This window comes from Vombatus ursinus, unplaced genomic scaffold (genome assembly GCF_900497805.2).
Source record: "Vombatus ursinus unplaced genomic scaffold, bare-nosed wombat genome assembly UNPS02008961.1, whole genome shotgun sequence".
Taxonomy (NCBI): Eukaryota; Metazoa; Chordata; class Mammalia; order Diprotodontia; family Vombatidae; genus Vombatus; species Vombatus ursinus.
The window spans coordinates 8,783,863-8,797,954 of NW_020948739.1; the positions used below are offsets into that span (position 1 = coordinate 8,783,863).

Here is a 14,092-nt window from a genome sequence, read left to right on the forward strand (position 1 = left end):
AGAAATTATTTGGTAGCTAGATTACTAAAACTATTTAAGATATTGTATAGATAAATAACATTCTTTACTCCACAGAGGAAATCAGTTTCTTTTTTCTTAATATCTTAAATACTATATAAAAATAAGAGTCCTTACCAGGATCCATGGCGGGAGGGTCAGGAACCCAGCTGGGAGGAGCTATCGGGGGAGAAACTGGATCTTGGTGGTCACTAGATGAAGCTCCAGCTTCATGTCTACCCAGACCCGCTGCTCTCAAGGAACGTCTCATCATTTCCCTTAGTCTCATACTAGAAAGAACCAGATAAGAAAGGAGGTGAATACTAACATCTGGCTACCAAACTATAAGTTAATGAATAGCTACACAGAACTTTTTTTTTCTTCAAAGTTCAAAAGGTATTTTACAAATAAATATTACTCCAGTTCAGGAAAATTTATGGTACATAGAATGTCAGAGCTGGAAAGAAACTTAAACATCATCTGGTCCAAACCCATCACTTTGCAGAGGAGGAAAGGTGAAAGTAGAGGGGCTAAGGTGTGCCCAGTATCACACATCAAGTTAGTGACAAAGACAGGAACAGAAACTAGGTCTCCTAGTATTTAGACATGTGCTCTTCCCACTATGCCATATGCTGCTTCTAGACAGATATATGACAACTCCAGGTTCACAGAATGAGCCAAAAGGTGAGTGAGACAGAGAGGGAGAGGGAGAGGGAGAGGCAGGGAGAGGCAGAGAGAGAGAGAGAGAGAGAGAGAGAGAGAGAGAGAGAGAGAGAGAGAGAGAGAGAGTGTGTGTGTGTGTGTGTGTGTGTGTGTGTATGTAAGGGCCTAGCTTCCAGTTCAGTCCTATAATCATTGTGTCATGCTCGTATATTAAATGGATCATAAGGAAACAAATCCACCCCTTTAATAAAAGGGATTACAAGTAATTAAAAACACCTTTTACAACTTCAAAAAAAGTGCAAACAGTTCAATATGAGAAGCCAAATATTGTTTTCCCTGATTCATAATTAGTAAGTATTAAACAAAAGTACAAAACGGAACATTGCCTCTATCTAAATTAGTTTTGTGAAATCATAGAACACTTACCACCTCTGTGTTCTAGTAATAGAGGCAAATTAATATTAAGCAAAAAATTTGATCAAGGAAGTTTAGTTCTCGAACTTATATAAATATCAGAAAGAGATGGTTCCAATCACAAGGATAATGAAAAAAGAAACTAGATCTTTGAGGTATACCTTTAAATGGCATTACTTTTAGTACTTCTTGCTCTACAAAAGTGAAACTGGACAAATATGCCCTTCATTCAAAGAAAAATGAAATGAAAACAATTACAAAGGCTACCAAAAAAATTGCATCACGAACAACAAAAATCCTTACGATCCACTAGAATCTCTAAAGCTTTATAAAGTGACAGAAAGTCAAACAAAAGGGCCAGACAACATATATGTTGCTCTCACATTATCACTTTGGACATGATTTAAAAATGATAATGTCATTTGTAATAGTATTTTATGAAAAGAAAATTTCCACTTAAATGGGTTACATTTTAAAATGTTTTCATTTCTTCTTGAGATCACATACATATTTCCCATAATGCCACTATAAACAAAAAAATTATCTTTACAGGAATTCTTGTTGCTGCCAAGTTTTGAAAAAACATCTGAAATATGGAACGTTTCACTGTGCTTTACGCATGTGTGTGTATGTGCATGTGTGTATACACACATGTATTCTGAAAAAAGTAACATGGAGCTATCTATGCAAGCAATCATTTTAAATATGCATAAAAAAATTCAATGGTTAATACTTTCTCTAAAGGAAACAATTCTTCTGCAATATATCTTGTTTTGTAAATGCACAGGTTGTGATCTTAAACTGAACATCCATAGAGACAATGTAAGAAGTTACTTCATTGAGTCTGGATGACCTTAATTCCTTTCTAAAAGAAATACACAGAAATTCTAGATTGGTATCAGAGATCTATGACTAGAGTACTCTAACAGGACAATAGTTAACCTGTGGTACTTGTTTGTACTTCTACAATTTTAACTAATTAGAAGTAGACATTTGGTGTCCTTAAAATGTCTTAAGATACAATGAACAGTAACTGGGAAGCACCACATAGCTGATTCACATAGAGTAAGTACATGATACAGTTTTGTCAACAAGAGGAATGCTTAGAGTGTGTGAAGAATACATGAAGCTTACAAATCAAGAACTTGCGAATTTCCACTTTTGTAGTTCTGATTTAGTCAAATGCCTATAAAAGAGAGGGACAAGAAGTCATCCCTCCCCCTATGTTTTTGTTTTTTTGTTTTTTTTTTTTAGTTTTAAAAAGTCCTTAGCCTCTTTTCTTCATTTTCCTTTGGGTAAAGATTTTAACAGAATGCCCAGGTCCTCTTATAGATTCTTAAAAAAAGAAAATTATTCTTCAAGATGTCGTACACAATTCATGAAGATTCACCTGGATCCTCAGTGGCTGAGGATTATACTGAGGATATACCATCTTGGCTGCTAAGATTCAGAGTTTTGAGTTTTCTTCTTATAGGCTTGCCTGCAGTCATCGTATTTTCTGACAATATGGAAGAATTCAAGGATGGTGTAATTTCCTCTTTGTAAGCACGTTATATCCATACTACAGAAGCCTTAGTATCCAGTCATGGTTCAAATACACCACTGTGACAAAAAAGCGAAGGTCATGTGTCTTCCAGATTAAGGAGCTCTAGGGTAAATACACCTGCAATCAGATGCATCAATCATGTTTTCCACTAAATTTGCCCTTTGTACTCTGGACCTAGTCAGTCATATAACAAAACTTGAGGTAAATCATCATCTGAAGGAATATAACAGAACTTAACACTGAGAGTGCATCAGTTTTGGGCATACAGCTCATAGTTCTCAAGCCTGCACACTCATCAAGGGGCAACTTTTATATAATCCATTGCTGGCTATCTGATGACATCAATGAAATTGATTCTGTGGATTTCCTATTGTCAGACATTGATTAAAACTCCTGTACTTTCATCTGTTTCAACAGACAGCCCTGATTTTGAAATGGTTAAAAATACTGCAGTAAAATCTTCAGCAAATTCCTCAGAGGAGCTTATACTGCAAATTATTTGTGAGCCATTCATTACCCACTCCTGAAGCTCCTTTCAGTGTTTGCCTTCAAAATAATCCTCACATGAACAAAGGATGGCAGCAGTGGTATTTGGACCAACCATATCACAGAAACCAACTGGATTTCCATCAGCACCTTCCCCAAGGAAGTAAAATGCTTGAAATAATTCAGATACTAACTTCTGAATAATGTAATCTTTTTATAAATTTTAGACCCAAACCTTTCCTTCTATCTAGCAGAGTCCTAAACATATAAGTTGAAGACAACAGTGAAAATATTTTTCATTTTGTACATTTTACTTTCTGTGCCTCATTGAAGTCATAATTTTGGACACAGAGAAGCAGTGTAGTATAGTGGAAAGAGTACTGGACTTGGAGTTACTAGAATTGCTCCACTCACTATTTTTGTGATCCTGGCAAGGAAGTGTGGGAGAAGTGATGAGGGAACTGGGTTGAGGAATGGGGCAGCAAGTCACTTAAGCTTCCTGAGGTTCAGTATGCTCACCTGAAAAAATGAGGATAAGACTTTCACTACCTATTTCATAGGGGCATACATAGTTGTACAGAAAATATTTTGTGAAACATAAAGTAAGCGAGAGACAGAAAGAGAGAATGAAAGGAGTTATGTAAAGGCACAAATGCGTGCTTTTTAGCTTAATCTCTTTTTGTACCTAAAAGCTTTATTTGCAGGGGCAGGCTTTTTGATATCAATTGGAGAAAAAAAATTTTTAATGGAAGTTTGATTCCTTGTTTTTACATTAACATTTGTTTTATAATGACAGACACACCAGTAATCAAAAATTATGCCTGCATTAAGTATGAAATGAGGGTGCTTTTCCTTCCTGTCAAAGAAAATTTTCCTGGAACATTATCTATTCAAAAACTTAAAAATTTTTTGAACATGCCATATAGTCTTCATCTCACAACTTAGGCACACTAACATGGTGCAAATTCTTTTTGTGCAACACAGTCCTAAATTAGGTGGTAAGAGATTTTCCTGGTATTTCCTTTCATTATCAGGACATGCTAACACAGAGACCTAGGTTATATATACAAGAATAAATAATGGGAGTTCTTTTCAATTAGGTATCTGTTTCTCCTATACAACAATGATTAATTTAAAACACTTGGAAAAGTGAAAAGTATACTATCCCTTTGGATTATAACAGGATAACAATTCACTAGATTTTGGAGTTTGGGGCTTTTGGGAGAGGATGGAGGATGATGACTGCAAATGTTGCCCTCAATCACATCAGACATTCCTTTCTATAGTGAAACTAGAATTACAAGTGTTGCAAAAAATATTAAGACTACTTTCTTCTTTTGTATTTTTCTGTTCTCAAAATCAAAGTTTCTGGTTAAAAATCACTTTACCTTCGGCTACTTGATGATCCAGTCCGATTACCTGGGCCATTACTTGAAACCACGGATATGGCATTTGCAATAGCCTCTACTGCTGAAAGTCTTTCTGCAAATGTATTTCTTTCAGAGCGCTCTGCTTCTGAAACATAAGAAAATATTTGGTACCACAGGCAAAAAATGAAAAATTAAACTAACTTTAGCTAATACTTTTATTTGTTAATTTTTCAAATCAGTGTAACATGATAAAAGTAGGAAATGTTTCTATTCTATAGGAAATAACATCTAGTTAAGAAAAGATAGTTTTACCACTGTTCTTTTATGGTAATTATTATGTCTGCTTTAATGAAACACTAAGATAAAATTCAGAAAATAGTACATGTACAAAAACTAGGTAATCAAAACATTATACAAAATAAAGTAAAACCCTGAAAGTTTTCCCATCATTTATTCTCCTGGATATTCTCAAGGAAGTGAGGTTTATATGATTAATAATGAACACATTTCAAGTATAACATTTTCCAAAAAACAGTATCAAAGTAATTTCCCTATCAATGAGTTTGAACTTCAAGAAATTTTCTACAGTAAGAAAACCAGGCAGTGATGACTAAAATCAGTGTTATTCACTGGCTATTAGGTATGCAATAAGTATGAATGCAAGTATGCAATACATATATATTTTCCTCCCAAAAGTTATTTCTATGTCATATACCCTTCCATTAGGTAAGATAGATAATTTTTACCTTCCAGGCAGTTTTTAAGCTTACCTTCTTCTTCCTTAGTTTCTTTGTTGCTGGTTGGAAAGCACACAGATACACAAGCATGCAAAATATTACGATTTCCATCACATCTATGACTGAGGAATGTCTGTAGGATCTGTGGATTCTGATCCAAAACAACTGCTTGCTCAAGATTCAAAAGATACTGTCGACAGGCCTCATAGTCACATCGGAGAATATGCTGCATTAAAGTTTGTTTCTGTACTCAAATAAAAAAAATGAAGGAAAAATGATGACTACATTAAGTACCAAGACTAAAATTTTAGGTCACATCTAGAAATGAATAATCACTTCTGTAATCCAGGATATTCTCTCATACACATTTAAGAAAGAGAACCAAATCCATCTTTTCCCTGATAATGTGAGGGGAAAAGGTTTAAAATATCAACAAAAGGTAAGATTACTAGAATTGTGTCTACTGTATATTCAATTAGTACAGTAATATCTTGTCTATCTGGCAATGCAAGTGACTGAACTGTTACACATAATTATACTTTCTAGAAGCTTTTCCTTCTCCCCTTTCAAGCACCAAAATTATAACCGTTTTGATGCATGTGCTTCTGAAGCTCTAGAATAAACAAAATACTTCATTTCCTCGATTACAAACATTATTCCTAGGACAGTGATACCATGGATGGCTTAAGTATACAAGTTTTGCCACTAAACATCCTGACAACACTATGCTTTCTTTGGTTGTTTTTCTGTCACTTTCCTGCTGTTATGAGCACACCTGTCATTAGCAACAGAACACTACACCCTCTGATGCGAGGTACTTTACCAGATCTTTTAGATCTATCCCTGAAAAGTGACTCAACAGCTCAAAGTCAGAGGACATAGACAGGATCTTAGAATCATCTACTTCTCTTATGAATTATGAGAGAACATTAAGTGCAACCCCTGAATTTTACAATTGAGGGAACTGAAGCTGAGAAAGGAACAAACCCCAGGTCACATGAGCAATGAGCGGCAAGGCCTAGGCTTGCACCCAGTTTCTGAATCCATATGAAGTGCTTTTTCTGCTGGACCTTGATAGCCCTGAGAGGCTTTACAATGACCGAGGTGTACGAGTTTTGATGTCCAGATTTAGAGGCACAAATATCTGGTTCTCCATGTTCCAAATACTTGGCCTCTACATAAGCAAATTGTATTGAATCTCGTTCAATTTCTTTTAGTTTAGAAAACTCTATTTTTCTTTATATAACATTGATCAGACTTATTTATAAGTGTGTCCCTTCCTAAAAGGGCCTGAGGGACAAATACTTTAAAGAATTAAATATCTCAACTCTCAATAATATCATAAGTAGCATGAATGAGTGTGCTCTAATTTCAATCATAGCCAAATCTATACAGGCCTGATAATTTTAATTAGACCTCTAGTTTTGATTCTACAAAAACCCTAAATATTTTTGACTCATAGTGGAAATTCCATAAAATTGGTGTGAATTAAAATCTTTAGCTCTTATACAGTTTCATTACTTTTTTTAATGATTGCTGGAATAAAACAAAGGTGTTCAGCATACTGAACATTTAGGTATTTTACATCTTCGCAAGGAACTTGTCAAACAAAATACTTCTGGAGACAGGTTTCTATTTTAAATATCTTAAACCTGAAAACTTTAGGATTCTTTAAGTTTTCCTATAGACAAAGTGATTCTCCTTTCTTGTAGAAAGTATGTCAGCAAGTATGAATACCAAGTTAGAACATTCAACAAATAGTTTTTAGTCACTTTTTTACAAACCAGGACACTATGCTAAGCATTGGGGGAGTATAATACCAACAATTAAAACATTTCCTTCCCTAAAAAAATCTAACCTTAAACCTCAACAACAGTTATTTACAAGTTAGGACAATAAGTAAGAAACAGTGAAAAAGTTGAAATGCACATAGGTAGAGAAATAAGAAATACTGACTGATACTTAACAATGAAATATGAAAATCAAAACTGCAATATAAACCACCTATCTGCAGGAATGGTTTGTTATTAATTCAACCCAAAAATAAACATTATTTATTGAATGTCTGCTATGGCAAATCACAATACTAGGTGTTGTGTTGTACAGTTGTGATGGGGGAGATACAAGAGTATAGCTCCTTTCCTCAAGCAATTTATAACCTATCTTGGGAAATAATTTACAATCTGCAAGTTGAAGGGATGGGGTGGTGGGGAGGGGAGATAAGTAGCTTCTAGGCAATAGTAAGCACCGTCAAAAAAGACAGAGTTACGTTTCAGACCTGATTCCTCTGGAAGATGACAGAAGCTGGGAGGATGGGAGAGTGTCCCTCTATCCCTAACCTGGTTCTTTAATTCTCTTTGTCCAGACCAGGAAGAGCCATAGGAAAAGCATGTGTTTCCTGCTGCAAGAGAAATTGGAGGGCTGTCTCTACAGGACAGACAGTAGGGGATACCCAAAACACAATATACTGCACATGACCTGTGAGTAAGGCATAAATTTCAACTCGCCAGAAATCAGTAAGTAGAAGGCTTATCCATTAGTGACATCTAATGCACTTCACTGTTCAAAGAAGCTGGGAATACTGATGGAATTACTTGTTGAACATCCCCTAAACCTACTGGATTTAGCATTAGACAATCTAGGTTCTCCTGGATCTGTTACTACTTTTGCCTGACCTTTGGCAAGCCAGTACTTTGGCCTCAGTACTCTCTTCTAGAAAATGAAGGAGTCTGACCTACATGGTCTTGAAAGTCCTTTCCAGCTCTAAAAAAACATACTGAGTAGTAGGAAACAGATTCAGAAGGTAAAAGTTCAGTTCTTTCCATGGGCCATATCAAAGCTAACACAACTTTAGATAAGTTCCTTTTAATTAAATTTCTTCTCCATCTAATAATAGTTATCTAGGAATTAGTTAAATCCTGAAATGCTAGGGGCAGCTAGGTGCGCAGTGGATAGAGCACTGGTCCTAGAGTCAGGAGGACCTGAGTTCAAATCCAGGCTCAGATACATGACACTTACTAGCTGTGTGACCCAAGGCAACTCCGACTGACTCATCAAAAAGAAAAAAAGAAAAAAAGAAAAAAAGAAAAACAAAGAAAAAGAAAAAAAATGGGGCAGCTAGGTGGGTAAGTGGATAGAAAACCGGCCCTGAAGTCAGAAAGACCTGAGTTCAAATCTGGCCTCAAACCAAACACTTGACACTTACTAGCTGTGTGACCCTGGGCAAGTCACTTAACCCCAATTGGCTAATTTTAAAAAAAAAGAAAAGAAAAAAAAGGCAAAAAAAAAAACCAAACCAAAACCTGAAATGCTGCTAAGTCACTGTTATGCTTCCCCAAGAAGATTTTAAAATATCCTACCACATTTGGTGGCATTAAATAACACAACACAATAATCAGGCCATTTGATACACGGGCTAGAAATGTCAAAATCAGCACTTGTGTAAGAGGCCTCACTATGGTCCATGATAAAGACTCAAGAAAGGTCTTTAGGACAGGCTGTAATTGGCTACACTGGAATGGCCAAGAGGTCTGGGGGTTCCCAAATACTCAACTCAATAAGTACTTATGAACTTATATGTCAACACTATGCTGACAAAGAGCAGTATTTAAACCGTGCTGACATTAAGTAGTATTTACAAAGTAAATCTGAGGCATGCTGAAATATAGAACTACTATATACTACTATACTATACTTTCTGCATCTTAAACGAATCATGCATTGTTGGATATTCAACAGGCATTTAACAGATAGTTGAATAAATGAATTGTTTAAAAAAAAAAAGCCTTCGGTTTGAAGCTCATAGAAGGAAATCTTGTAACTGTCTCATTATTGAGCAGAAACCCTTAAATTACTTGAATATTTGTAAGGGAAACACTAGCCAATTTTTTTTTATAAACATTCTTTTTATTAGTATTTACACCTAAGATTACTATAATGGGAATCTAATTATCCATAAGGCTTGGACTAGAAAACTAAGCTTATGAGACAGGACCAGAGGAGGAAGTATGAAATTCTCTTTAAAAAAAAAAAAAAAAAAAAGACAACCTCTAAGCCTTCTAAAACAAGTGACAGCAAAACAAATATAATACCTCTCTGGCAAAATATACTGTCTGGAAATAGGGTGGTAGACTTGCTAACAGACTGACACACTATAGGGAAGACTCTATGCACTCCTAGACTAAATACAGTAACAATAACCATACACTACTTTACTCTTTTATTTGTTAGACCTGTTTCTCAGAGGAATTTTAATCAAATGACACGCTTACAAATTTATCCTTTTAACAAAAAGAGACCTCTGCTTTTTTGAAAGTTAAATTTTTAAAGAGAAAACACACATAGTCTACATTTACTTACCAAAAAACCTCAATATCTGAAGAGTCAAAAACCAGGAAATAAAGTTTAAAAAATGTTTAAAAAAACAAAGAAACAGATCTCCTGGGGAAAGGGACTCAAGGCCCCTGAACTAAAGCTCATGAGTATTATTAGGAGAGATTCTGGAGTTAATGGTGCTCACTGAAATAATATTTAATATACAAATCTAATCGGGTTTTTCAGCCCACAGCAAATTAAAGGTGGCCATGAGGCAGGGAAGGGTTATTTAAAAAAATGATGCAAAGAAAAAAAAATTAACAGCTAAGATTTAAAATGAGAAAATAAAAGCAGTCATAGGCAGACACAAAAATAGATGGATAAATCAGTCCAGGGAGCATAATATGAAAGGCCTAAGCCCCAATACCTTAACAGCTCCTCAAAGATATGGTTGTGCAATGATGTATGACTCCTCAAGGGCATACACAATAAAATAAACCGATGGTCCTAAGAACGACTGTGAGTCACCAAGAAGAGACTAAATAAATAATGCAGTGTAGTTCTGATGGAAGGATAGTTTATAATAACTTTAGAAATATTTCTATCCATAAAATAATTCTCAACAGAGTAAACATCAACTATCCGAGACATTCATATAGATAGAAAGACACATCTACACATCTATAAAAATTAAAAGGGTACAAATGTAGTTAGAATATAAGAATACATAGAATCTGATACTGCCAGATCTGAATGTTTAAACCTTAATAACTTATTCAAATTTAAAAGGAAGGGAGGTTATATTTTGCACATAAAGACTTGTTTTAACATACTAAAGTGTCAAATTATTTCTATGAATATACTGTACAACAAAGTAATTCTAATTTACACCTCAATTTCTACTACTACTCAGAACTCTCTGATTAATCTAGGCTGCTTTAACTGACATGTCAGACTCACTGACCAGCTTCTTGGATATAGTCAATTAAAGATATTGCTAAGTATAACGAAATTTGTTCCTAATAAGGCTTGCTTTTCAAAAACACTGCCCAAACTCAAGTTACACATAAAACTTTATTTTGATTGTCAAGCCCTTTCTAGAAATTTGACAGATTCTAGACACTTCAGTACCTGACTGTAAATAACGTTGATTTAAACTGTTTACTTCAAACTAACGAAAAATATTTGTCATAGTCATACATATAACTTCCTGTAACAAAGAAATATTTTAAGAAATGCTACCAAGGTAAACTTGCCAAACCAAAGAAAATAAAGAATATGCTGGATCAGGGCAATGGCTCTGATTCCTCATAAAAGGAATAATGTGAAGTATTACCTCTACGGCCATGATGATAATAGCAGCTTTCTTTTTGATAGTTGAATTAGCAGGAAGATTTGTTAAAGAATGCACCCCCATTCCAAGACTACTGATAGGTGGAAGATCAAGCCAATCGGGATCCCTTATTCCTCCCATACAATCTTTTGCCATAGGATAGATCGTACCATTTCCATCTCTAAGAATAATGGGTGACTCCTGTATTGAGGAAAGGAAAGGGAAAACAAAAGTACTTGAGTTTTGCTATAATAGACTTAATTTAAAATTGTATGTTAAAATGAATGTAAGAGTTCTGATATTAAAATATGCTAAGGATAGGTAGGGGAAAAACCAGTGATTTCACTTGTCTCAGGAAGTCCAGGTGAGGCACTTTTTCTACCAATGGAGGTCAGCACCATCCCCGTAATTTATAGTTTTAAAGTTACCTAGAACATGAGAGTTCAAGAGACTATTCCAGGGTCATTCACAAAACAGGTATATTTCAGAGGTAAGACTTGAAACTAGGTCTTGCTGACATTAAAGTCAACTTAAAAGTTCATTATGCCCCACTGCCTCATATACAGGGTTAAAATAGTCAAGAGGCTTTAGAATCTGTCTGTGTTTGTCTAATAAAAGACACAGGAATATGGGTTCTTAAAATTTTAGTGTTGGCTCATTTATAATTGTTGGTGAAAATCAAGTCGGTGGAGAAGAGGCTGGAAATAATTCTTTTCTTCAAATAAGCAATACTGGTAAGAACTGAACCCAAGCTGCCATGGAACACTTACAAAATGGGCTAAATGCTTTTTAAATGTTGCTACAAGTTACTATGCAAGCACCCTAAATCCTAATAAACTTTATAAAGTATGTATTTCCTCCAAAATTCTATGTGTCTCTTAACTAAACTATTTCACTATCTTCATACCTGTCCAGCTGTGAAAATAGCAACATTCCTCTCATTCTGACCAAGGAAGGCAATACTACTAGTAGGAAAATTGTTTTCCTGTTCTGCTTTTCCTGTAGCAAGGTCAAAGATACAGTATCGCACCCAATTCCCAGTTTTCAAAACAGCATGCACACCTTCAGCAACATGTAAATGAAGAAGAAAAATTAATTACATTCATTGATTTATCTAACACCAATACCCTTATCACAAACCCAAAAATTTCTAGCAAGTCAATATGAAAAGCAATTCAAACAAAACCCACCATATTCAGTAGGCTTACAGCAAGTTCAATCACAGAATACCACCACCACAGCCACCCACCTTCAATGACACCATCTTAAATTTATTACTTTTTTATCTTGTCTCACTAGATCATGAAAACCACATGAGGTGGATAATTTAGGTGTTGCTATTTCAATTTTACAAATAGAGAAACTGAGGCTCAGGCTAAGTAACTTATCCAAGGCAACATAATAAATGGTGGGGGTCAAGACCCAAACCAAGGCTTGATTCCTTTACGATATTTTTTTCATTACACCATAGCGTCCCTCTATTAATAGATAATGCCTTGAATCAGTCTGTACTATTTCCCCAAACTTTCTTCATATCACCTTTAAAACCATTCCCATTTATTTATATGAAAAGGATAAAAAGATAATGAAGGGGCAATTGGAAATTGAAAGAAAAAAGTTACACAGATGAAAAAAGCTTTACCTTTTGAATCTACATTAACTGCTAAAATTTCTGTTTTTTCAGGAATACACAGCTTCTTAGGGGTCCTTTGGAAACAGTCAGGAACTTTAGGTGTGCCACCAGTTTTGACCACCTACATAGTAAAAAAGAAATTATGTTTCTGAGTCTACATACAACCATAAGTTAACCCAAAACTTCAGCTGAATATAACTTCTAAATGTACTAAAATATGACTTCAAACATACCTGTAATTCATCAATTCTAAGAAGCCTACAATCTTGAAGAAGAGAAGATGGATCAGGATCTGAACTAGAGCTGCTCTGACAATTTGTATTACTGGAAGTGCCTGGAAATTTCACAGCAACATAGGCACCATCTACTTTTAGTACCTAGGTGTATAACATATTAAAAATGTTACTTAAAGCACTAAATTGAAATCAATATATAGATTCTATGCATCAATTCTATTTAAAATTAAGAAGAGAAAGTTAAGATTCTTTTGGTCATTATTGTAGTAGGAAACAAAAAAAAGATAACAAAATCTATGCATCAGAGATTCCAAGCTAAAAGGAACATTTGAGGTCATCTATTCTAACCCCTTCATTTTACTGTTTAGGAAAATGAGTCCAAGAGAAGAAAAGTGATTTGTCAAGTCACAAAAGTAGTATGTAGAATAGCAAGGATTATTGTAGTAGACAGTTTACATTTCAGTTTTTGGAAATCTTAACCAAAATTAAATGACTAATAATTGTAGACTTTGAATCATCAACTAAACAACTGCAGGCAAAAAGTCCACAAAGTTAACCAACTTTTTATCTCTATTAAAAAGCAATCTAGGGGCAGTCAGGTGGCATAGTGTATCTGGCTCTGAAGTCAGGAGGCCCCGAGAAGTAAATCTGCCTCAGAAATTTGACACTTAACTAGCTGTGTGATATTGGCCAAGTCACTTAACCTCGATTGCCCCCACCAAAAAAAAAAAAAAAAAAAAAAAAAAAAAACCACATCAATAATCATTCCTCATTTTAAATCATGGGATATATCATACCACCATGCAAACCTGCACTAAAGTCCTGCTTAATTTCCTCTTAAGGCATGTCAGTGACCACTGGTTATATCAAAATCAATGGCAAAGAAGCAAAAACTAGGTCCTACCAAACTGTAAAGGCTTTGATTACAGGTCTGGTCAAATGCTGTTTGGCATTTGTTTTCCAATAGCAGTACTCAAAAATCATCTATAAAACTGTAAAAGAAGGGATCAGCAATCTCCTTTGGAGGAAGCGGTCACATGTATAAAGTCATGGATCCCTTAAGTAAGTTTAATAAGATCAGATGAAAGGACAATAATCTATTTAGAAGCTGAATAACATAGAAGGATAAGACAATTCAGCATATAAAAAACATAATCCCCTAGCCTCCCTGATTGTGGGTTTTGTTAAATTAAATGAGGAATATTACAAACTGCAGATAAGCATATTTTACAGAAATTTCAACAGTTTTAAGATGAAATACCAAACATATGAAGAAGCTAGGAGCTAAACTATTTCTAAAGCAATGTTTTTGTACTGAGTACCTTGTCACATTGTAGAGTAAAACTAAGATATAAAATAAACT

At 34.8% G+C, this 14,092-nt stretch overlaps 1 protein-coding gene across 3 annotated transcripts in view; it reads right to left on the reverse strand.

Moving 5' to 3' along the window:
• UBR5 (ubiquitin protein ligase E3 component n-recognin 5) overlaps nt 1–14,092 on the reverse strand; it is a 176,449-nt gene that overhangs the window by 53,826 nt on the left and 108,531 nt on the right. For 2 of the 3 annotated variants that reach the window (XM_027850037.1, XM_027850035.1), the window contains exons 17-23: nt 12,727–12,870; nt 12,503–12,614; nt 11,768–11,922; nt 10,864–11,061; nt 5,247–5,457; nt 4,495–4,621; nt 136–287 (exon numbers count right to left, since the gene is read on the reverse strand). In XM_027850037.1, the coding sequence (XP_027705838.1) occupies nt 136–287; nt 4,495–4,621; nt 5,247–5,457; nt 10,864–11,061; nt 11,768–11,922; nt 12,503–12,614; nt 12,727–12,870 (1,099 nt within the window). The remainder of the gene's footprint in view (nt 1–135; nt 288–4,494; nt 4,622–5,246; nt 5,458–10,863; nt 11,062–11,767; nt 11,923–12,502; nt 12,615–12,726; nt 12,871–14,092) is intronic. The other variant, XM_027850036.1, reaches the window with a different exon arrangement.